This window comes from Typha latifolia, chromosome 1, assembly GCF_019914945.1.
Source record: "Typha latifolia isolate L0001 chromosome 1, TyphaL0001v2, whole genome shotgun sequence".
NCBI classification, from domain to species: domain Eukaryota; kingdom Viridiplantae; phylum Streptophyta; class Magnoliopsida; order Poales; family Typhaceae; genus Typha; species Typha latifolia.
Genome location: NC_133086.1, coordinates 12,651,583 through 12,674,590, shown reverse-complemented (window position 1 = coordinate 12,674,590; position 23,008 = coordinate 12,651,583). Strand labels below are relative to the sequence as shown.

Genomic DNA, 23,008 nt, shown 5'->3' with positions numbered 1-23,008 from the left:
AGATTGTTGAAAGAAAAAACCGAGTTGTGTAGGAAATGGCTAGGGTTATGCTTCACGCTAAAAAGGTTACTCAAAGGTTTTGGGCAGAGGCGGTCAATACAGCGGTACATGTGATAAATTATGTTTATCTAAGACCAGGTACAAAAATGACTACTTATGAAATCTGGAAAGGTAAGAAACCTAGTGTTAAATATGTTCGAATTTTTTGTAGTAAATGTTATATCTTGCGTGATCGAGAATATTTGACTAAATTTGACACTAAAAGTAGCGAAGGCATCTTCTTGGGGTATTCGAATAATAGTAGAGCCTACAGAATATTCAATCTTGACACTTCTACTGTTATGGAATCTGCTAATGTTATGATAGATGAATCCACGACTGATTTAACTGAAGCTACTCCTATTTCTATTTCTGCAGATACATATGACAAAGAAATAGGAAAAGAGCTTGATCTGGAAATTGAGAATCAGGACAAGGACAAAGTTGAAATGAACAAAGATGACTGCAACGTACCGGAACCATCTGCTAGAGTGAAATCAAATCATCCACTGTCACAAGTGATCGGAGACGTGAATGAACCAATTAAGACAAGACGACAAATCCAAAGTGAGGTATCATTTACTTGTTATACATCTTCTTTTGAACCTAAAAATGTGAAGGAAGCATTGTTAGCCGATTCTTGGGTTAATGCTATGCATGAGGAATTAGAGCAATTTTCTAGGAATGATATTTGGTATTTAGTTCCTAGATCTAAGAATGTGAACGTCATTGGAACAAAATGGATTTACAAGAATAAAAGTGATGAACATGGCAATATAGTTTGAAATAAAGCTAGACTCGTAGCACAGGGATATACTCAGGTTGAGGGTATAGATTTTGATGAGACATTTGCTCATGTTGCTAGATTAAAATCTATTTGTATACTGCTTGCTATTGCCTGTCACTTAACATTTAAATTGTTTCAAATGGATGTGAAAAGTGCTTTCTTGAATGGTACTCTGAATGAAGATGTTTATGTGGAACAACCGAAAGGGTTCGAAGATCAAAAATTTCCTTCTCATGTGTTTAAACTAAAAAAGGCCCTCTACGGGCTAAAACAAGCTCCAAGAGCTTGGTATGAGAAGTTGACCACTTTTTTAGTGGATACGGGGTTCACTCAAGGGGGAGTGGACAAGACATTGTTCATTAGACGGTCAAACAAGAGTTTAGTTGTGGCATAAATATATGTGGATGACATTGTCTTCGGGGCAACGAGTCGACCATTAGCTAAGGAGTTTGCAGATCTTATGCATAGTCATTTTGAGATGAGCATGATGGGTGAATTGAAGTTCTTTTTGGGACTTCAAATTACTCAGATGGAAAGAGGGATATTTATCGCTCAAACCAAGTATGCTAAGGATCTTGTGACTAAATTCGGTTTAGAAAATGCAAAACATGCTAGAACTCCTATGAGTACAACTACCAAACTAGGTAAGGATATTTCAGAAAAAAAGTGTTGATCAGACACTGTATAGGAGCATGATTGGTACTCTTTTGTACTTAACTGCTAGTAGACCAGATATTGCATTTAGTGTCGATGTGTGTGTGCTAAGTTTCAGTCTGAACCTAAGGAGACACATTTGTTTGCTATGAAACGTATTATAAAATATGTCGGTGGCATAGTTGACTTAGGTATCTGGTTTACGTATGACTTGGGAGCTATCATATCTGGATACACGGATTCTGATTGGGTAGGTTCATGTGATGATAGAAAAAGTACCTCAGGTGGATGTTTTTATATCGGAAACAATCTGGTTGCTTGGCACAGTAAGAAACAAAACTCGATATCTTTATCTACTGTGGAGGCCAAGTACATTACAGCGGGAAGTTGTTGTTCTCAGTTACTATGGATGAAACAAATACTATGGTGCTTTATTGTGACATTGAACAAGATACGGCATTGAACAAGATACTATGGTGCTTTATTGTGACAACATGAGTGCTATTAATATTTCAAAAAATCTTGTTCAACACTCGCGTACAAATCATATTGATATCCGACATCATTTTATACGCGAGTTAGTTGAAGACAAAACAATAGCACTAGAATATGTTGAGACGGAGAAACAGCTAGGTGATCTATTTACAAAACCTTTGGATTTACAGAGATTTGAGTATCTTCGTGCATCTTTAGGGATTTGTGCTTTGGATTGATTTTGTTTTAGTTTGGTTTGCGTGTTTTTTTATTATTTCTTTTCGTTTCTTTTTAGGTTTTATTTACTCTGAACTTTTCTTTGGTTTTAGTTTCAGATTTGTCAAGAGTTTTTGTCACAAAAAAATAATTTGATGCACTCCTAGATTCAATAATATACTCTTAACATATAAATATGATTTTTCTCTTGATTATGAGTTATGATAGTCAATTCTGTCATCTTGTAATATAGTATATCATTTCTGATTTGTTCACTCTCTCGACTTCTATGATAATTAAACTAAATTTAATGTACTCATAACGTGTGTATATTCTTGAGTGAGCATGACATCATGAAATTTTTTTAAATAGCTCACTATTGACATTGATTTGCATAGTTTGACCTCATGCTTAGTCATCACAAATGTGTTCATAAAAGATCAATGAAAAGGGCTACAATGAGTTTGTGTGAAAGCCATCTTGTTTAGAGTCAAGTTTGACTCAGTACATTGCTTGCAGATTAAATAAATTTTTTAATGTTTGTGAATATTTTCTTGCACATTGTTTGATATATACTACAAGAAAAGGGCTACCTACTCATGTGTGAAAGACATCATTGCACCTATATGGTTTATGTATAAAAAATATTACAGGAAAAATTCATGTTCGGTTATGGAGAATAAGTCGAAAAGTGCAAATTTAAATACTAAGTCGGTTTGACTACTGTGTTGTATCATTGTTTAAATAGGAAAGTTTATTTAAGAAGAATGTTTCATGTTATCTATGCTCACCTTACATATGTATATTGTTATGATCAATCAAGATTAATTTAATTTTGAGTGATGCATTAGAATTGATTATAATATGCTTTTGATGATTTGATTGATCTGTGTATGACTTATTTTATTCGATTGTCATATTCTATGTCTTGAATCTATTTTGAATTTTTAGAGGTGCATCTCCAAAAAAAAAAAAATTTTATTTTTCTTAGATTTTTTACTTAAAAAAAATGGGCGTTCGAACGCAAATTTTTGAGTTCGAACGCGGTGACTGGCGCGTTTGAACGCGCAAACTGATACGTTCGAACGCACTCGAGGATTCTTTATATATTGCGTCCGAACCTAAGGGTTTTCATCTTCCATCTTCCAAACCCTAGAAACCCTTCATTTTCTCCCTTTCAAATCTTCAAGATCTTGGCATTTTTCATCAAATTTCTCACTACAAACCCTTTTAAAGGGTCGTTCTCCTCCAGATCTAGCATCTTTCGGCCGAATTTCTTAGTTTTTCTTCACTTTTGCGAGGTATGATCATCCATCAATTTTCCTATTTTTTATTCAATTAAGTCTCTTGATCTTGATTGATTTCGTGCGTTTTCGAGTTTTGATCACGTTAAAGTTACTATCTTGATGTTCCTTGTGTGATTGAACGTGATATCTTAGCATTTTCAAGTAGATGATGGATTTCATTTAGGGCCTTCATGATTTCTTGGATTTTTTTATTTCTTGCTATCTTTTTGTTTGCTTTGGGCATGTATTGAATCTTGCATCTTGTTTCTTTCTCAAGGATGCCTAGAAAAGCTGCAGTTTCCAAGAAACCTAGGCCGCCTTCCTCACCTACTTCGGCTCCAAGTTTTCAACATCTACGGCTGCGGGGCATTACAAACATAATTTTGGCACCCGTCCAGTTATCTGTGAACGACCCGTGGTCATTTTCAAATTTTCTTCTTTGGGGATAGAACAGATATTTACTGAGCGAGGATGGTTATCGGTGTGTGGGATGAGCGGGACTGCTTATGTGGAAGTTGTTCGGGAATTTTTTAGTAATGCCACAGTTTTAGACCGCTGTATATGTTCTACTGTTCGTGGGGTGTCTATATACCTAGACTCAGATGTTATTCGCGCTGAACTTCGTCTTCCTGATGGTGAGTTCAAGTATCCAACGTCTGCTCCACTTCCAGATGTCGATGAATATGCTGGCACTGTACTGATCAAAGGGGAACGTTGGAAGGGAAACATAATGCCGCATGCAAAGCTGACGTCCGTGGTTCGCATGCTTCACCTGTTTTGTCTATACAATGTCACCCCTAAGACTCGACATTCAAGTATTAGTCTAGATCGTGCATTCCTTCTTCATGCAATGTTATATGGAGTCTCGGTTGATTTGGCTGCGGTGATCTATGATTTAATACTCACAGCTACACAGAAAGAAGCACCTCGTGAGGGGTTACCATTTGGCATCTTTATTATAAATTTGTGCACTTAGAATGGGGTGCATGTGGATGCTTCGGAACCTTCTCTTACTTCGCACAAACCATTGGATCGGATTACTCTTAAGCAGAGTCAAGCTCACGACCAGTCGCCTCCTCTCAAGCCGTCCTCTTCCGCCGCTGGTCACTCCTCGCACCTCGACAGCTCTGATGATAGCTCTGACGGTGATACATCTCACTCTGAGGGGGAGTTACCACAGTACTCTGACTGTTTCGATCAGCTTAGTACTCAAGTGCAGGATCTCCATTCGGCAGTGCATAATTTACAAGCTGAGCAAGCTCGTTAGGGGACTGTACTTGACTCTGTGTTAATAATTCTTCAGCGTCAGTTTTCTCCGAGTTCCTAGTCTTTGACATTTGTGTCAAAAATGGGGAGAGTGTCGAGGTGTCTAGGTGTGTAGGGGGAGCATGGTAATAGGGGGAGTTTATTAGAGTCTTTCTGTCTTTCTAATTTTGTTTATAACCTTGCTTGGAGGAATTGTGAACTTTGTCTGTTTAAGTACTTTTGAACTTATGCTCCATTGATAACTTGTGTTTGGATTGTTTATTCATTTCAAGTTATTTTCACTTGATCTTGGATTGGTATATGTTTATTTGCAAAGATTGATGTGCAAAATATTCTAGTCTTGTTGATTGCTCAATTTGAAGTCTTTGTAATATCTTGTAACATAGGTGTTTTGTCACAAATTGCCAAAGGGGGAGATTGTTAGGTTTTTATTTGTTGGCAATTATGTACAAAATATTCTAAGTGTATTTTTTCATGTATATGAGCTTTACACAAGTCTAGAATATCTTTGATTTGAAGAATTGCAAAATTATTGGAGAAAAGCCGTTGAGCTCACACCGCGTTCACAAACGCGTTCGAACGCGGGTACTGCGTTCACACAGACAGAGAGCCACGTTCACAAACACATTCGAACGTGGGTACTACTTTCACACAGACCGAGAGCTACATTCACAAAAGTGTTCGAACGCAACCTGAAGAATTCAAGTTGTCGCGTTCGAACGCACTCGGGCCCGTTCGAACGCACCTAAGATCAAGTCATGTCGTTCGAACACACCCGGGCCGCGTTCGAACGCACTAATGAAGTTTGATAAAATTGGACTTTCGTGAGTACGGATAAGACTTACATTTGGCTCTATCTTGGAGATCATATATAAGGATTGTGATGTCCTATCTCTAGGGTGGTTGAAGAAGCATTATTGAAGAAGACTTCTTGAGGCTACATCGATTCTTCAACTAACAAGGTTCTACTCATCATTAAAAAGTTAATCTTTCATCTTAAAGGCTATCTAGACGAAAGATCAATCTCGAGGGTTACTGTGATTGGACTTCAATCACGAGAAGTAGTGAATCGTGGGTTCTAGCGAGCAAGACTGAGAAGAACAAAGTCGTTTGGATCGACGGGTTGTTTTGTGAGTCAATCTTGTAACTGCTACTATTCTAGTAATTGGTTTTGATCCGAGTTTGGATCCGTGGTTTTTTTTTCGTTTGGGTTTTTCCACGTTAAAATCTTAGCGTTCATCTCTGCTTTTGTTCCTAATATTTCTACGGAATTTTACTTAAGCGAACGAGTGATATCATTGCCTAGTATTTAGATACATACTTGTGTCTAGGGGTTTTTCACTATGTAGAATGTGTTATTTTTTATTGTTATGTTATTTGTAGAGATTAAGTTTGCAAACTTTATGTATTTGACATGCAAGAAATTATTTTTGCGAAACTCTTTATTTTTTATGTTAATTGTGTTTAAAAGAAAGGTCATAATTTATTTAAGATATGATATGTATCCAAAAACTATTCGATATGTATTCAAAAACTATCTAATAGGTATAAAAAAAAACTATCTAATTCGTATCTATTTAGCTAGGATATGGTTTTAAATTTTGTTATTCATCAAATATTCGTATTTGAATCCCTATTCGGACTAGAAATATAGATTTGAATGTGGGTTGAGCACTATTCAATATGTATCCAATCCATTCTCACCCCTATACGGAGTTATAATAGTTAGCTAATAGTTTGTTTGCATAAAAAATTAAAGTTCCAATCAATCAAAGGAGCAAGTCTCGGGATGGCCGTTCAAACCCATTTATCCGAGAGCTAAAAAATTAATTAGGCGTTCGAAGCCCTCAAAGGCTGTTCAAACGTCGACAATGAGAAAACCCAGTTTAGGTGTTTTAATTAAGTGTTTTTGTTTATGTTAGGCAATAAGATTCAAGCTTATTCGATCCAATTGCCAAGTCTAGTTGAGTCAGGGAGCCACTTATAAATAGATGTGATGTGCACCTAGATCGTCATTTTGGATTATTGAAGTTAATTTGCAAGATCGTCTCCTTCCTCCTTGTTCAATTGCCTTTAAACTTTGGAACCCTAGCTACTTCTTCTCTATCCCTTTCCTACTAACTACCTCGACTTCCACCACCTTCCACAACCCTAGGCCCATCACCACCATGCCTCTTCAACCTTCCCTTTCCATGATCCATCGTGATAGATTTATTCTCCATCCCAAATCTATCTTAATCCTAAAAGTATTTTACCTTTTAACTATTGGATTTCTAGTTCATTCTTAACTTCTACGTGAGCCGAAATCCAGTTAAGTCTTCGAATTTGGACTCACAGTGATCATGAGGTTATGAAGGTGATCGTTATAGGAGTCCACTTTAATAATGATAGTAATAAAAATATAAGTACAACATTCTTATCACTAGTTAACTAAATAATCATATTAATGCTCATTATAGGCTTAGGTAAGTCAATCTAAAAAATTCTATATTTATTAATCATTATATGTTATTAAAATAATTAAAACAATTTACTTTGAATTATTATTCCACTAATTATTATTAATTTAAAGTAAATCACATAGGCAACATTTAATCAATTTGCTATGTTGATGACATGCTTAAAATAATTTTTCTATAATAATCTATATTAATTATCAAACAGGAGTAACTAATACGAATACTCCTAGATCACAGACTCATTTATTAAACAAATTGATTTAACAAAAATTATAATAGACCACATTAAACTCCAATTAGAGCTAATTCTTTATTATGAGCAATTAGTTATGGCACTATTAAGCCACGATCTAAACAATTATTATAACTAACAAGTTGTCCTTCAAAATGATTAATTAAGGCTCAAGTTTGACATGATTAACTAAGTAAAAGATTAAAATAAATTAGAAGAAATTAAAAAGTAAATAATCTATTTGGGCCAGCCCAGTAGTAATATTATCGTATATTGACATTTAGATTATTTAATTTTAGTTGGCTAATTAACTCTAAGGTAACATTCACGCCAAAACTATGAGTTTTAAAAGTATATATGGAAAAGCTATTTGTTTTCAAGGTACATGCAAATATTAATTTTAGAGGAACAAAATAATAAAGAATTTTTGAAAGTAAAAAGAGAACCCCATAAAAAAAATCCAATTTTGGTGTCGTGAGCCATCTTCACTTGTGGAATAGGAATAGTTTTTTTTTTAGAATAAATCTTGACTAGAATAAAAACCTCATTATTCTTGTGTAGTAATTAAATAACAAGTTAATTTCCTCTCATATACTAATTTATTATTATCTCTCATTTTATTTCAAACCACTTTTAAAAATTAATTTAATAATAACCCGCAATTAGTATTTTGCTCATAGATTACACATTACTTAATTATACATCATCTCAATTAAAGTTGAGATTTCTTCTCTATCTTTCTTCTCTCTTCTCTAGAAAGTCAATCATGTCATAGAAATAAAATATATATCTATACTACAACTCAATATAAGGACACAAGTCCGCATAATAATTACATAAGTTTGCACTGCCACGCACTACATAACTATATGTTCACATAATAATTATATAACTCCGCATTATGATATAGTATATGACTATAAGTCTGCATTAGAAGGGACATAAGTTGATACGTGCTTATAAATTTTTATTTTTATTTTTATAGTGTAGAAAATATTTTTATTAACTCAGAAATACAGAAAAGTGATCTTAGTGCATAGATGTTTGTGAGAGTAAATACGAACTTATAATGCTGGGGTGAAAGAAATTTAAAATTGTTTATTTTTGCTTGTAATGTAAGAAAGTTGGAAAATGCATGGAACTTCCGATTAAATACAATATAGTGCAAGTATACGAAGCATTTTAGATTTGCAATTGTAAAAAAATATATTATAATTTTAGATAAATATATATTACTACTGTTGATTTACATCTAATTAAGAGTATTTTTATCATTTGATATAAAATATTATAAAATTTTAATACAAATTCACTATTTTTCAATACTTTAATACCGACTTTATATCATATTAAATATAATTATAAATTTTTATACTAAAATTCAACTAAATATTAGAATACTGTTCTAAAATAGGTCGTGGAATTCCGAGAGTATCTAGCTAATTCTCGATTGTAGACATTAGAAAGAAAATTTGAATTTACAACCACTTTCTTGGTTTAATTTACAACCAGTTGTTCTAGTATGGCGTCACGCCTTAGGTAGCGACCAACCGGTAGCCTGCACGCTCTTTGGTATCAGGTTATAAAAGTAATCCTGTTGAGCTGGTTACAATGTTCCTATTCGAGCTTGTTATTACTTTTGACTGACAATCTCGGGACCTCAAAAGATATTTCTTTATATAATATTTTAAAATCTAAAATTTAATACAATTATTTTATATTGCTTGTCCGGGTACTACTGGTATAGCTACCGTCCACCGCCACAAACATAATTAAAAATAAGAAAATTTGTATATATATTTTTAATAAAATTATAATTTATACTCTATATTTTTACTGTTTATAAATTAAGCCTTATAATTTAAGGAATATATGCAGAAAATACTCTGCCATTATATTAGTTAATTAAATTTAACTAAATCTCTAAGTTAAATTAACTAAACTAAAAAATTATAAAAATACCCTCAATCAAGTCATTGTAAGGGCATTTCAATGATTTTAAAAATAAGAATATTTTAGTTATTTTAAAAATAAAATATTTTTATTTAATAGAATATTTTAACGGTGTTAATTTAAATATAATCTAGGATATTTTTCTATACATATTCGCTAAATTAGATAGCTCGATTTATAAATAGTAAAAATATAGAATATAAATTATAATTAGATTATAAATCAGGATGTTATATACACTTTTTTTTTCAAAATAATTATTATATGGAATCGGTCGGAAGACAGTTAGCTCGATAGACTTCAAAATTACAATGAAAACCCTGAGAATGCATTTCATTAAGGGATATTTTTTCTATTTTTTTATTATTAGTATATTATTTTATTTATTTAAAGTATTGCTATAACTTTATATATTCCTATTTTTATTATTAAATAATTTTATATAATTTATTCTATTATTTTGTATTACTTGATTTTAATTTTGATTATTTTGGATTGATGTGATTAATTGTTATAATTAATATAGTATAATTTAATGATATTTAATGATATAATTTAAGTTTGAGATAATCAATAATAGTTTTTTCCTTATTGAGAATAATAATGTAATTTTGTTTAGTTATTTTATATATAGTCTTGTATAAATAAATAGTAGATTAAAATTATAATATAAATTAGTAATCTCAAAATATGTTATCCCTTAAAATAAGTTTAAATACACCCTAAGGTTCATCAATTCATTCTTTAGCAATGATCTTAAATAGCAAAATTGGCTAACTATCCTATATTTTTACATTCGAATTTATATCCGTATATGGGTCCAAGCCTCTAAGGCCGATGTTATGCTAACAAGAACAGTAGAAATATAAAAATATAGTAGATTATACTTTCAGAAGCTAATCGAGTAATAATGGAAAGAAAGGCAAAAAGAATGGATAAAATCAAATATGAAAATTTAAAAAAAATCGAATAAAAGGAATATCCCATTCCCATTTATTCAACCACCAACCCCTAAACCTAGAAACCTTTGCTCACACGAGTTGAGATACTGAAAAGTGAAAACTCCAAACTTCATCCCCCTCACTGCGCATCTATAAATGCTAACATTGGTACTACCAACCCCCCCCCCACTACAGAGCATAGTTGTTGGAAATATCACGAGAGAAAAAAAAAGAAGACTGAAGAAAAAAATGGCGGCTTCCACTGTTCCGTCCAATCTCCATCTTCTCTGCCCCTCCCCGCCGTCGTCTCTCTCCCGCCTCCTCCTCCTTCCCCCTTCCTCCGTCAAAACTATCCGCATCCCTCGGCGCGCACGCCTCTCTGTGGTTGCTCAAGCCGCAGCCGCCGGTGGCATGGATGCGAAGCCTACCGTTCTTGTGGCTGAGAAGCTCGGCGCGGCGGGCTTGGCTCTCCTTAAGGAGTTCGCGAACGTGGACTGTTCCTACAACTTAAGCCAGGAGGAGCTCTGCACCAAGATCTCCCTCTGCGACGCTCTCATCGTGCGCAGCGGCACCAAGGTCGTTCGCGAGGTCTTCGAGTCCTCCGGCGGTCGGCTCCGCGTCGTTGGGCGCGCCGGCGTCGGCATCGACAATGTCGATCTCGCCGCCGCCACCGAGCACGGCTGCCTTGTCGTTAATGCTCCCACCGCCAACACTGTTGCTGCCGCGGAGCATGGCATCGCTCTGCTTGCTGCCATGGCGCGTAATGTCGCCCAGGCTGATGCCGCCCTCAAAGCTGGTCTGCTTCTAGCCCCTCTGATTTAATACCAATTGAATTGTTAGAATATTTAAGAAGCTCTTCTGATTTTTTTGATATTGAATAGTGATTACTTGTATTGCTGCTTCAATGCAATGCTTCCTACCAATTTAATATATTGGATATCTAACATAATGTTTTGATGGAGAGAATACAAGAGAAAAGAAGAGGAAGGAAGAGAAGAGAAAATTATGTTTGGTTGAAGAGAGTAGGGGAGAAAAGAAGAGCAATGAAGAGAAGAGGGAATAATTTCCTATCCTCATGTTTGGATTTATGAAAGGAAAAAAGAGGAGGAATTTTCTCAAAGAAAAAATGACCTAACCTTTGGGTGAAAATAGGATTTACTTTTCTATATCAAGTTGCATAGTAGCGTAGATGTGATCTATCCTGATTTAATAGGTTTGACTTTTGTCTTATGCCTCTTTCCTAGTATTTTTTGTGATACACTTCAAAAAATTTGTGTGGTTGCTATGTATGAATATGGAAAAATGAAAAGACTATGCAGAAAAACTCTGAATGCTTGAGTAAAAGAAGTATATGTATATATATAATTGGATATTTCTATAGAATTGGGAGTTTTAGTGACTTTTCTTTGTTCAGTACTGGATTTATAACTTGTATTAAATTTAGTTAATAAATGGACAAGACGAGGTTTACAATTATCACTACTGTTTCTGAAATAAGTAGCATTGCAATTTGCTATGTCATCATCAACATGTTCTGACTAACAAAGGATGGGATACTAGGATAACGCATATTGCTGGAGGAAAAGGAGCCATATCCCTAGCCCCAATTGTTGAGTTTTTGACCAAAGTATTGTTATCGGGAAAAATAATTCCCACAAATTATTTACTGATCTACTACAACTTTTACCAGCTTAGCAAATCGCTGTCTCAAACAATGATTAATAACTATACTACTATGTTGGACAAATGTCAGGAAAAATGATTAGAAAATTGCTCCCCCAATAAGCAATTTATAAGTCGCTTTTTGAGAAAACGATTCATATATAATATACTAATATATTGACATAGCATTCTCTATTGATATCCTTCTCCTTCTCACACAAGTCATTTATCTTTAAAACATATAGCTCTCTCTGATAGCAATTTTTAGGAAGAGCGGTTCATTAATTGTTTTTCCAACATGTTAGTCTAGTGACTAATTGAGTTAAAGTCACTGTCTGAGATAACTATTTGCTAAGTTGGCAAAAATTATAGTAGTCTTAGAAATAGTTTGAACAATATCGAACTGTAGAAATTAATTTTCCCTGTAGCAGTACTTTGTTTAAAATCTCCCAAATGATTTGAAATAAAGTCTTGGTGCCGGCTTCATTGTTCTTGACAGTTTTATATGCCTTCCTTAGATAGTTCTTAAAGTTGTTTTCAACCTTTTCTATAGGAAAGTTTTGATTGAAGTTTTTAAATCAATCAAGAGCACTATGAAACCTTGTTTTCAAGATATAGTTGTCTTTGATCAGTTAATAAATGTTTTTATTCTCCTTCTCTAAGCTAAATCTTGATTCACGCAGCTAAATCTTCTCAACCCCTCTTTTCTTTCTTTTTCTACATCTTAAACATCAAGAGTTGACATTCTTCTTCTTCCTCTCTTGTTCATTCTAATTTCTTAGATGAGAATCAAAGTGATGTTGCAGTTGGAAACTCTTTACAAGGATAGTAATGAGTAGTATAGGTATCACATAACAATACATCCCCTACATGTCAAAGTATCTATGAACAGTCATACTACCTCAAGAGTATAACTGAAAACTCAAAACAAAATTTTGTTCAGGCATAAGAACAATAAATTCTAAGTGCCAGCATCTTTCTGTTTCTTCCTGTCAAGACAAATGGGGTCTTCCATGCTCCTGCCCTACAAAAGTCATATTGCTTTTGCCCTCGTCTCTGCCCTTGGAAGTACTGCCTACATAGAGATAGAGATTTAATATGCAACACTAGTTCATCCAGGATTTTTTATACATAATGTTGCTGGAAGATGCACTTATTTCTTTCCAATCAAAAAGACCAAATAACTGTGACCACCCAAATTTTCCACCTTGCTTTGCCTTTTTTTTTTATAATTGTCAAGCTCTCCTGCTCTTGGAAAATTTCCAGGACCTTCTTGGCCTTTGGCCTTTCACCACCAAAGACATTCTCTATCCACCTGAGGATTCTCCCCACATATACACATCTAAGAAGAAAAGGCTCAACAGATTCTCTTTTCCCATAGAAAACACATTTTCATTCCCATTTTCTTTCAAGAAAATTACTCTTTATTAAGAAATCTATTGCTACCTATCAAAGAAAAGACCTAACTTTAAGTAGGATTTTTAAGCTACAAAGGCCAGGCAACAACTTGGATAGTCTTCCTCCATTATTGATTAAGCCATACAATGACTTGTATAGAAATCTCTTTATTGTCAAACCTCCAATAAGAGATATCTCTGCTACCCAAATATTTTTCACAAGTAGCTGAAACATATTTCCTCTACAGTCTTTGGATCAAAATCCAGGTTTCTTCTATAATAAATCTCCCACAATTGTTCACCAAAACCTCCTCTGCCATAACATCCTCATCCCATGCAATAGAAAACAATTAAGGGAAACAAGTTGCTAAAGAACATACACCATTCCATAGGTCTCTAGAAATGAATTTTACTCCCATTATCGAAGCCAACCAGTTCCTACTTTAAAGCTGGCCCAGAATTACTCTCCGAGAGGGTAAAAACTTTTCATATTTTTCAATATGAAATCCCTTACATTTAACCTTCTGTAGTTTCTTTTTATTATAACCTGAGCCCATAGTAGATTATTCAGTTTCAGCAGCCAACATCACCATTTTGCTAATAAAGCAGCATTCATGTCTTGAATATCTATAACTTTCATTCCACCATTTTCTTTTTTCTTCTGTACTCTCTTCTAATTCATTAGCATGTCATTTTCAAACCCTCTCTCCATAAAAGTCTACTCCTTAGTTTGTCAAATATCCTCTTGACACAACCATGTACCAATAAAATGGAAAGGTCATATAGAGGGATAGCACTAAACAGTGAATTAACTAGATTAACTCTTCCTCCAAAAGATAACAATTTTCATTTCCAAACTGGCAATATATTTTCCACTTCCTCTATGACAAAAAGCCAGTATATCATCATAAGGTGGTCGAGCCAAATATTTGATAGGCAGTTTTTTCACTTTGCAACTAAGTGCATCTACAATTTTCCTCCATTCTTCGACATTTTTTATATATCAAGGGGTTCTTACTAAAATGTACTTTAAAGACGTATATGTGCTTGAAACTAAAAAGAAGAAATTTTGGCACAACTAGCTCATTAACAAAAGCCTTTAGAAAGATTAAGATTACATTTGCATATTGCAGATTAATTACTCCTTTTGGAATTAAATCTTCTCCTAGGTCAGTAGTTGAAACTTGTTGCTTTGTTCAATGCCACAATTTATTGAATCCAATGCTTTGAAAGGCAACCCTTGGTATGTAGGCGCCAATGCAGTTAACATTTTTAATATATAATATTAAAAATTATTATATACGATATATAATATCTATGAAATTTTTAATACTACATTACACAACCATAATAGCAATATCCCAACCATTTTTAATATATGACGAATAATATTATCAAAATAATCAATCAACCGAAGAGTAAAGAAGTTTCAAACATCTAGTCCACTACGTCATCCTCATTCTCAAACAACTAAAGAAGAGAGACTAGCAAGGAAGAGCGTCATCTGTCAGTAAATTATCATTTGAGTCATTATCAAACTCTAGCTCAATGCTTATCCTCTGATTCCTTATCCAATTAGAATAATTGCTCATCCATCTCTCTTGACAGAGAAGTGGAAGGACTGCTACTTAAGATTCTAAAACTTGATATCGGGATCAGGATTAACTTTCTAGAAAAACGATATGTATTGGCCATATTAGCTACATCAACTGTCTATATCGGATCGACTATTTTTTAATTACGTAAAATTCTAAGTATTATTAAAAAATACAGAAAATTTCTAAAAATTTGAAAAAATGATAAGAAAATAAGAAAATTATAATTACTCACAGATGAAACCTAAAATTAAAAAATGTATCAACTTACTCAAAACTTATTTTTTCTAATTTTATTCCTTTCTTCTCTCTCTCTCCCTTCTATTTCCCTCTCGCTTTCGCTCTCTCTTCCTCTCTTATTGTTGATTAGCAATTTTTTGTTTTTTGATTTGTTTTCTTCATTTCATCTCTCTCACTCCCTTCTCTTTCCCTTCTCTCTTCTTGCTCTCTGTTATTCCTTTTCTCTCTCTCTTCCTCCTGCTCACTCACTCTCCATTCTCTCGTCTTTCTATATCACCTCTATTAACAGAGATAGAGAGAAAGAGTGAGGGAGGAAGAGAGTAGAGGAAAGAAAGAAAGAAAGAAAGAGAGAAAGAAAGATAGAAAGTAAGGAGGGGTTCACCGGAGTCAGAGAGGGAGAAAGAGAGATGGGGCGTTAGAGAGAGAAGAAAGAAAAAAATATAAAAAAATACTAACTTGAGGTCAGTGGAGATTGAGCACACCGGATCTTCACCAGAGCATGTTGCTAGACCTCTAGGTCGTTGGGATCTACTCTAGTGTTGCTGATATAGGCAAAGAGAGAAAATAGAGAAAATAGATAAACAAGAGGGTGGAGCGGGCCCCGTTGGATATGAGTCGGATCAGACTCATATTTGATAGATCCCACCCATATTAGGTAGTGGGGAGAATCGACCGATACAAATCCTGACTGGTTTCAGCCATGGATTGGATCGGCTATGGCGGATCTCGATCTATTTTGATTGATCCGACTCAGGATCGATCGAAACCAGGATCCATGGTGCTACTTGTAGTGCTCCTCCTTGATCTCAAATATTCTTTAGCTCCTGATGCTTCTATGATCATATCCCAAGTTAACCCTTTACTTATGAAGATCTCTTACTCTAGAGGATCATCAACGAATGATTCCGTTACATTATTTTTCTCCTTTTTTGAAGTGGTAGGGTTCATCTCTTTCTCTTTTCTTTGATCCTTCATTCTTGTACTAAATTGTACATGAAGTAAATCATTCAGCTTTATTTCCAATCTTTTGCTCTTCTTTGAATGAATATGAAATCAAAGACCAAAGCAGTATCACAATAAAATTCAACAATTAAAATTGACAATTTAATTAATACATTATACATTCAAATAAGCTCCAATTTCTTTCATATTATGAGGAGCTACATGTCAAATTAGTAATCTTTATCACCATGCTATTTAAGTAGAGGGAACCAGATTCGTATACACTATAGTAATTAGCTAATATGAAATCATCGGCACTTTTGAAATGTAAACTTGAATGAGTGCTTTTTTGTAAAAGTTCTCAAGACAACTAAGAATACCATCCATTACCTTATCATTCGACTCTATTTTATTACTATCTTTGTAATAATAATACGGATTTAATTAATATACAACGATGTTGAGAGGAGTATTTAACTTTTCATTAAGTAGTGATCAATGGCATTTAGAAAAGGCTTGTAAGAAGTCTTATTAATGTTGAAACTCTTCTTTATGTCCTTCATTGACATCATTCAGCTATCATATCCCAGTAGTAGCTTTCTTTAACCTTCAACGATTCGAAGCAACTTTATCAGGGAAGGAATACTTTAACAACTAATGACGCCTTCCTCCAAAATTGATTATTGAGGATAGTAGAATAAGCCCTTTATTCTTTAGTAGTTTTTGACCGCTTGCATGTTGTAAATTTATTAAAAGTAAACATATATCTTAATTTTTCTTTCTTCTCCAAAAGATTTTGCAAAGTAAGAAAATAAGTGGTTGGCACAAGATGTCTAGCATATGTGAGGATATTTTTCTTGTAGCAATTATACAATTGCTAAATTAGTAGCATCATTATCAGCCACAACTTGGATAATATTCTTCTCTCATTTCCTTATTACTAGAATCAACAACGTCATGGATGTATTCACCTGTATATACTTATTTAGAGATATCAACATAACATAGAAAACTAATGCCAAACTCACAATTGACATATAAACTCATTATGCTCCTTCCTCTTTGATTTGTCTAAGCATCAATTAAAATTGAGCAATCATAATGCTTCTTCCTCTTCCTCTTTAATCGACTCTCCTTCGCTCCACCTAATCTCGAATTAGAAATGGCGTTCCATGTAATTCCACCTCCACATTATATATCCAACAGAGGCAATTGGAGCCAAAGGATAATTCCCCCTTTTTTATATTGCTCTACCCTAGGGAAATAAGTCAATAACTTTCTGAAGAAGAGGGGACATAAAGCACCTCATCTTCAATAATAGTTAGCTACACTCCTGGTGCTGCAATCAATATTCCTCTGTTGTTCTCCACTATCTTTCCCCAAACTAAAAAGGTTCTTCTTCGTGTGTCACTCAGCCAAGTATCCAACAATTTCTTTTTCTCATTCTATTTTAACTTCTTCCTGTAGCTTTCAACTCTAATTTTTGCAATTGAATCTTCCCTTGCTCCCATCCTTCACTAGCACCAATACTCTGTCCTTGAATCCCTTTTTTCTCACCCAAGTAAAGGATCTGCCCTCCATTCTTTGTGGGTTTCCTCAACCTCACATACCACATTAGGCCAAACAACCACAATTGACCACAACAAGATTCTTAGGTTTATCCTCTACCCTCAGATTAGCCATGGATCTCGTTCTATCATCCACCATATCCAAAATCACAATAGAAGAAACAAGTTGATCAAACTCATACCAACCCCATCATTTACCCCGATCCACATTGAATTGTTCTTCTGAATGACCCTAAACTCTGTCCATCGAGTAAAAAGAGACAGCCATCCCTAGTTAGGTATTCCCATTTAAAACTCTTTTGCCATAATCCATCCTTTAATTACAGAAACTACCATGCTTCTTCTCAGGTTGTTTGACTTTAAAAGAATATTTCAATAACACCAAAGGTGAACTTGGTTTTAGAAGAATATTTCAATAATGCTAAAGACAACTTGAAGAAATGCGCACACCTGTCATGACTCTTCTTGGACAAGGAAATGATCTCTACTAGGCTTTTCACACAAACAAACCACACTATCCCGGCAAGCGATTGCTCAATGCCCCTCTTTTCCGCACCTAAAACACCTCTTACTGAATCAAGATTTAGGTTGCAGTTAGAGTTTTTCATTTTAGACAAAGTATTTAGGATTTTTACTTTATCAGCTTTAGCCCCCAACAGAGCAACAGAGCATCTCGATGTAGTAAATTGTTATTCAAACCGTTAATTTTATTTGATCACTTCTAGTAATCTCACCAAGAACATTGTGAGATCCCACATCCTCGAGATCTCTGTTATTGGTGACAATGTCACCTACCTTCTCTGAAAAGCACGCTTTATTGGCATCTCCTGTAATATACAACTATATATCCTGACCTTCTGCAGCACATCCTTGACCAGCATTGATGCTTTTTCCCATACTTCGATCCCTAAATGCATCTGAGGAAAACACATGGATAGCACTCACTGGTAGAATTAGTGTTGAGATTAATTGCAGAAGAAAGAATAAGATAATTGCTAGTCGAAGAACACTAAAATCGATGAAGTTGTTCTAATTTACATGATATTTCTGTTTATTATAGTTTAGCAAAAGCATTAAATGATGAAGCAAAAAATTCTATTTCCTTTTGTAATGAAAAACAGATTCACCTTTATCCACCAGAAAAAGTAAAATCAAGTTAGAAGAAGTATGGAACAACAGATCAGCAAGATGATTATCAAGTTTGAAGAACTATCTGACAACCAAATACTATTGTGCAAGTATCATACTTATATGTATTCAATAGTCATACAGCTAACATAATGAAGTATTAAAGCTTCACAGTATGCTATGCACCAATGTAACATGTGTTGCGGTTCTTAATTTAGGTGCATAGTGGAACCGCTTCAATTTGTATCAATTTCTATTTATGTTTAGAAAAATAAAATAGTTTCTGGCAGGTGCATTCGAACGCAAAGGGATGGCATTTGAACACATGATTCGCATTAGCACATTTAAAGAATGCGTTTTAGCCGTTCAAAAGCCTGATCTCACGTTCGTACATATAGAGAATACGTTTTGGTTGTTCGAATGCGATCGGGGTACGTTTGAACGCGCGACGGATAAGTTGAGTCGTAATAGGATTTGTTTAGGGTTTTTGGATGTTTGGCTAGCCTCTATATATGTGAAAAAATAGCCTCTTTGGATTATTGATTATTGAATATTGAAATTAGTTTTCTCTCTCTTTTCTCTCCCTCGGTATTCAACCTGAGTTCTTGTCTATGGCCGAGATTAATTCTCCGTCGCCTCTCTCTTCTTTCTAGCAACCAACCTTACCTTGAAGCTCCCTTCTCCCCCCTCATCTACTTCCAAGCACTAATACATCCACCATACCATAATTATCTTCCATAACCCTAACCACGTATTCTACATCCATTGCGCTATCTCCTGACCTTTGGTCACTATTTCATATGTAACTTTTGATTTACTCATCTGATCATCGTGATTCCAGTTGTGTTGGATTTCTAACTCATAGAGGAACAATATATCCAAATCTCAGATCAATTCAACGGTTAGATCGATCCCATTTACCTTCACAAGTTCTGTGTTGATTTCTGTCCAGATTATCAATTCGCATGGAACCTCATCTTCACCAAAAGCGACCATAACAACATGATGCAAAATTAACTTTCATTATCTATGAAACTTAAAAGCAATTCTTTCTGCTTGTCGTCATGGTCTAATTTGGATGGTGCTTCATGTAATTGGAATAATCACACAGATCATTATTTCTGTTTGTGCAGGTAAATGGCAGCGGAATAAATATGTTGGTGTGTCTCTTGTTGGTAAAACACTTGCTGTTTTGGGATTTGGAAAAGTTGGATCAGAAGTTGCTCGTCGTGCTAAGGGTTTAGGCATGCATGTAATTGCACATGATCCATATGCATCTGCTGATCGTGCTCGTGCAATAGGAGTGGAATTGGTTACCTTTGAGGAAGCTATATCAACTGCTGACTTTATCTCATTGCACATGCCTCTTACTCCAACAACCTCCAAGATTCTTAATGACGAAGCTTTTGCAAAGATGAAGAAAGGAGTTCGAATTGTGAATGTTGCTCGTGGTGGTGTTATTGATGAAGAAGCTCTAGTTAGGGCACTAGATTCAGGAATTGTTGCACAGGTTTCTTTCTATTAATTATCTACTCTCTAGCTCTGTTATGCTTGTGAACTTTGGCAAATAACATGTGCTTTTCATTGCACGCTGATGTCTGGAACAACCAGGCTGCACTTGATGTCTTCAGTGAAGAACCTCCTGCTGCTGACAACAAGTTAGTGCTACATGAGAATGTAACAGTGACGCCACACCTTGGTGCCAGCACAATGGAAGCACAGGTAGGATAATGGTGCATTTTAGAATCTTATTTTGTTCTACTGGCCATTTATATTGTCAGTCTAACTGTTAAATGCTCGCAACCTCCAGGAAGGAGTAGCCATTGAAATAGCTGAAGCTGTTGTTGGTGCCTTGAAAGGGGAACTTGCTGCTACTGCAGTAAATGCACCAATGGTTCCAGCTGAGGTATAATTATCTCAGCATTGTTTGCCTTATGTTTTCACCTGAATGAAACTTATAACTAGTTAAAGTCAGGTTTTATGAAAATTTCTCGAAGTAATATGGCCGTGTAGTTCGTTCATTTGTTTGGTGAAGCAGAATGAATCAATCCTTCCGGTGAATGACGCCACTCTTCTTGAGTGGTTGTGGCAATAACTGTGATATTTAAGTCTTTGAAGTTAAAAATGATAGTAATCTCCCTACTAAAGGTGGTGTATGGTAGCTGCATTTTTAAATTTGTTTAAACAGTTCCTATTTGGGATCTACCACACATACTTCTTTTCCCTTTTTTGTTCCTGGCCAGCATGAATTAGTCTAGAATACATCTAGAGAAGCCTCATGCAGCAGCTGGAGTTTAGAATGGCTGCTCTCTCGGACTTCCCTTGTCCAATCGATGCTGTTATCTTCAACTTCACTTTATATATCCACAAATTTACCTTAATCCCACTATATGAAATCTGCTACCTTCTGGACAGAAGTTGCAAGTTAGAGTTAGGCAAGAAAGGTTTTCATTACACAACATTTCTTAGTTTACTAACCTCTTTAGAGGCGCTACTGAAAGAATTTATTTTTCTTAATTTCTGTCTGAGGTGCTGTCTACTTAATTTGTCTTCCCTTTCATAGAGTTACATAGCAATGATGTGTGGTTTCTACAGGTTCTGTCAGAGCTTGCACCATTTGTTGTAGTGGCAGAAAAGCTCGGTAGGCTAGCTGTGCAACTTGTGGCTGGAGGCAGTGGTGTAAAATCAGTGAAGGTTACCTATGCGTCATCCAGGTCTCCTGATGATCTTGACACTAGGTTGCTGCGTGCAATGATCACGAAGGGTCTGATTGAACCCATCTCTAGTGTCTTTGTGAATTTAGTAAATGCTGATTTCACTGCAAAACAAAGAGGTATTCGTATTACAGAGGAGAGAATCTTTTTGGATGGCTCACCAGAGAATCCTCTGGAATTCATACAAGTTCAGATCGCCAATGTTGAATCGAAGTTTGCCAGTGCTATGTCTGAGACAGGAGAAATAAGAGTGGAGGGAAGGGTGAAGGATGGGATACCTCATCTGACGAAGGTAGGGTCGTTCCAGGTGGATGTCAGCTTGGAGGGAAGCCTAATCCTCTGCCGGCAGGTTGACCAGCCGGGTATGATTGGGACCGTTGGAAGCATCTTGGGTGAGCAGAACGTCAATGTTAGTTTTATGAGTGTTGGTCGTATTGCTCCACGGAAGCACGCTGTTATGGCAATTGGTGTTGATGAGGAGCCCACCAAAGAAACTCTGTTGAAAATTGGAGACATTCCAGCCATTGAAGAGTTCGTCTTCCTGAAGCTTTAGTGGCGCTACTGAATCTTTAGCTGGCATGATTGTGAGTTTTCCAAGTACTGCACCTTTTTGTAAGAACTCTGATTAGTAATAAGACCTTAATTATAATATCAATTTTGTTGTCTTGATCTCTTGAACGCTCTATTTCATTTAAATCAGTTTAGTGTTGTTTAAATTGCTCTCTTCGAAAATACTGGTGCATTGATTTTCCATTACATGTTCGTTACTTACTGAAGGTCCTGGATATCATGCTAATTAATTATGTAGGCAGGTGGATGAACCTCTTATTCTTTTTTCATCTTCTTTATTTTCCATCAATAGCAATTGAAATGTATTTTTTTCCTCTATAATGATCTTATTTGACAATCTTAAAAGATAGTTTCTAGCTTTCCACTTCTTCGTTGTCCTTGTCCATTCTTATATTTCCACTTCAATCAATGGCCACTTTTCATCTACTCTATGTTCTTCTGTAATTCAAATATTTTCAAAATGAAATTATAGGTTATATGCAATGTAAGTACATAGGTTCTGAAGATCTTTGATGTATATTTATAAAAAAGATATAGATTATAAAGGTAGTTGATGTATATAATTTATTGATATAATGTATACTATGTTAGGGAGTCTACCCAGTTTTATATTATGGATGAACTTGCTGTGGTCTACGGGTCTCTCTTTTGTTTTTGCTATTTTGATCTGATCTAGTATTGGTTGTATATTTCTAACCCTCTCACTCTATGTGAACCTCACATGGAAGGCATGTGACAAATTAGAAATGTTTCAACATGGTACTAGAGCTCAGTTATTAAAACTCGGCAAGTCCATCTAGAATACTATACATGTTGGCATAGGATGCCAATAGCGATGCCAATAAATATGCATTAATTTTTAGATGAATAACTTAAGATGTTGTC

At 35.0% G+C, this 23,008-nt stretch overlaps 1 protein-coding gene across 1 annotated transcript; it reads left to right on the top strand.

The window, feature by feature from the left end:
• Positions 1-10,465: 10,465 nt before the first annotated feature.
• On the top strand, positions 10,466-22,222 carry LOC140785910 (D-3-phosphoglycerate dehydrogenase 3, chloroplastic-like). The gene is made up of 5 exons (XM_073134015.1): positions 10,466-11,103; positions 19,973-20,349; positions 20,451-20,561; positions 20,650-20,745; positions 21,435-22,222. Exons 1-5 carry the CDS (start codon positions 10,557-10,559, stop codon positions 22,104-22,106), a joined length of 1,803 nt encoding a protein of 600 aa, XP_072990116.1. The 5' UTR covers positions 10,466-10,556; the 3' UTR covers positions 22,107-22,222.
• The last annotated feature ends 786 nt before the right edge of the window (positions 22,223-23,008 follow it).

Coding starts and splice junctions, on each gene's coding strand:
- LOC140785910 (XM_073134015.1), top strand. CDS start 10,557: ATGGCGGCTTCCACTGTTCCGTCCAATCTCCATCTTCTCTGCCCCTCC. Junction 11,104..19,972: donor TGATGCCGCCCTCAAAGCTG/GTCTGCTTCTAG, acceptor CTGTTTGTGCAG/GTAAATGGCAGCGGAATAAA. Junction 20,562..20,649: donor CCAGCACAATGGAAGCACAG/GTAGGATAATGG, acceptor CGCAACCTCCAG/GAAGGAGTAGCCATTGAAAT.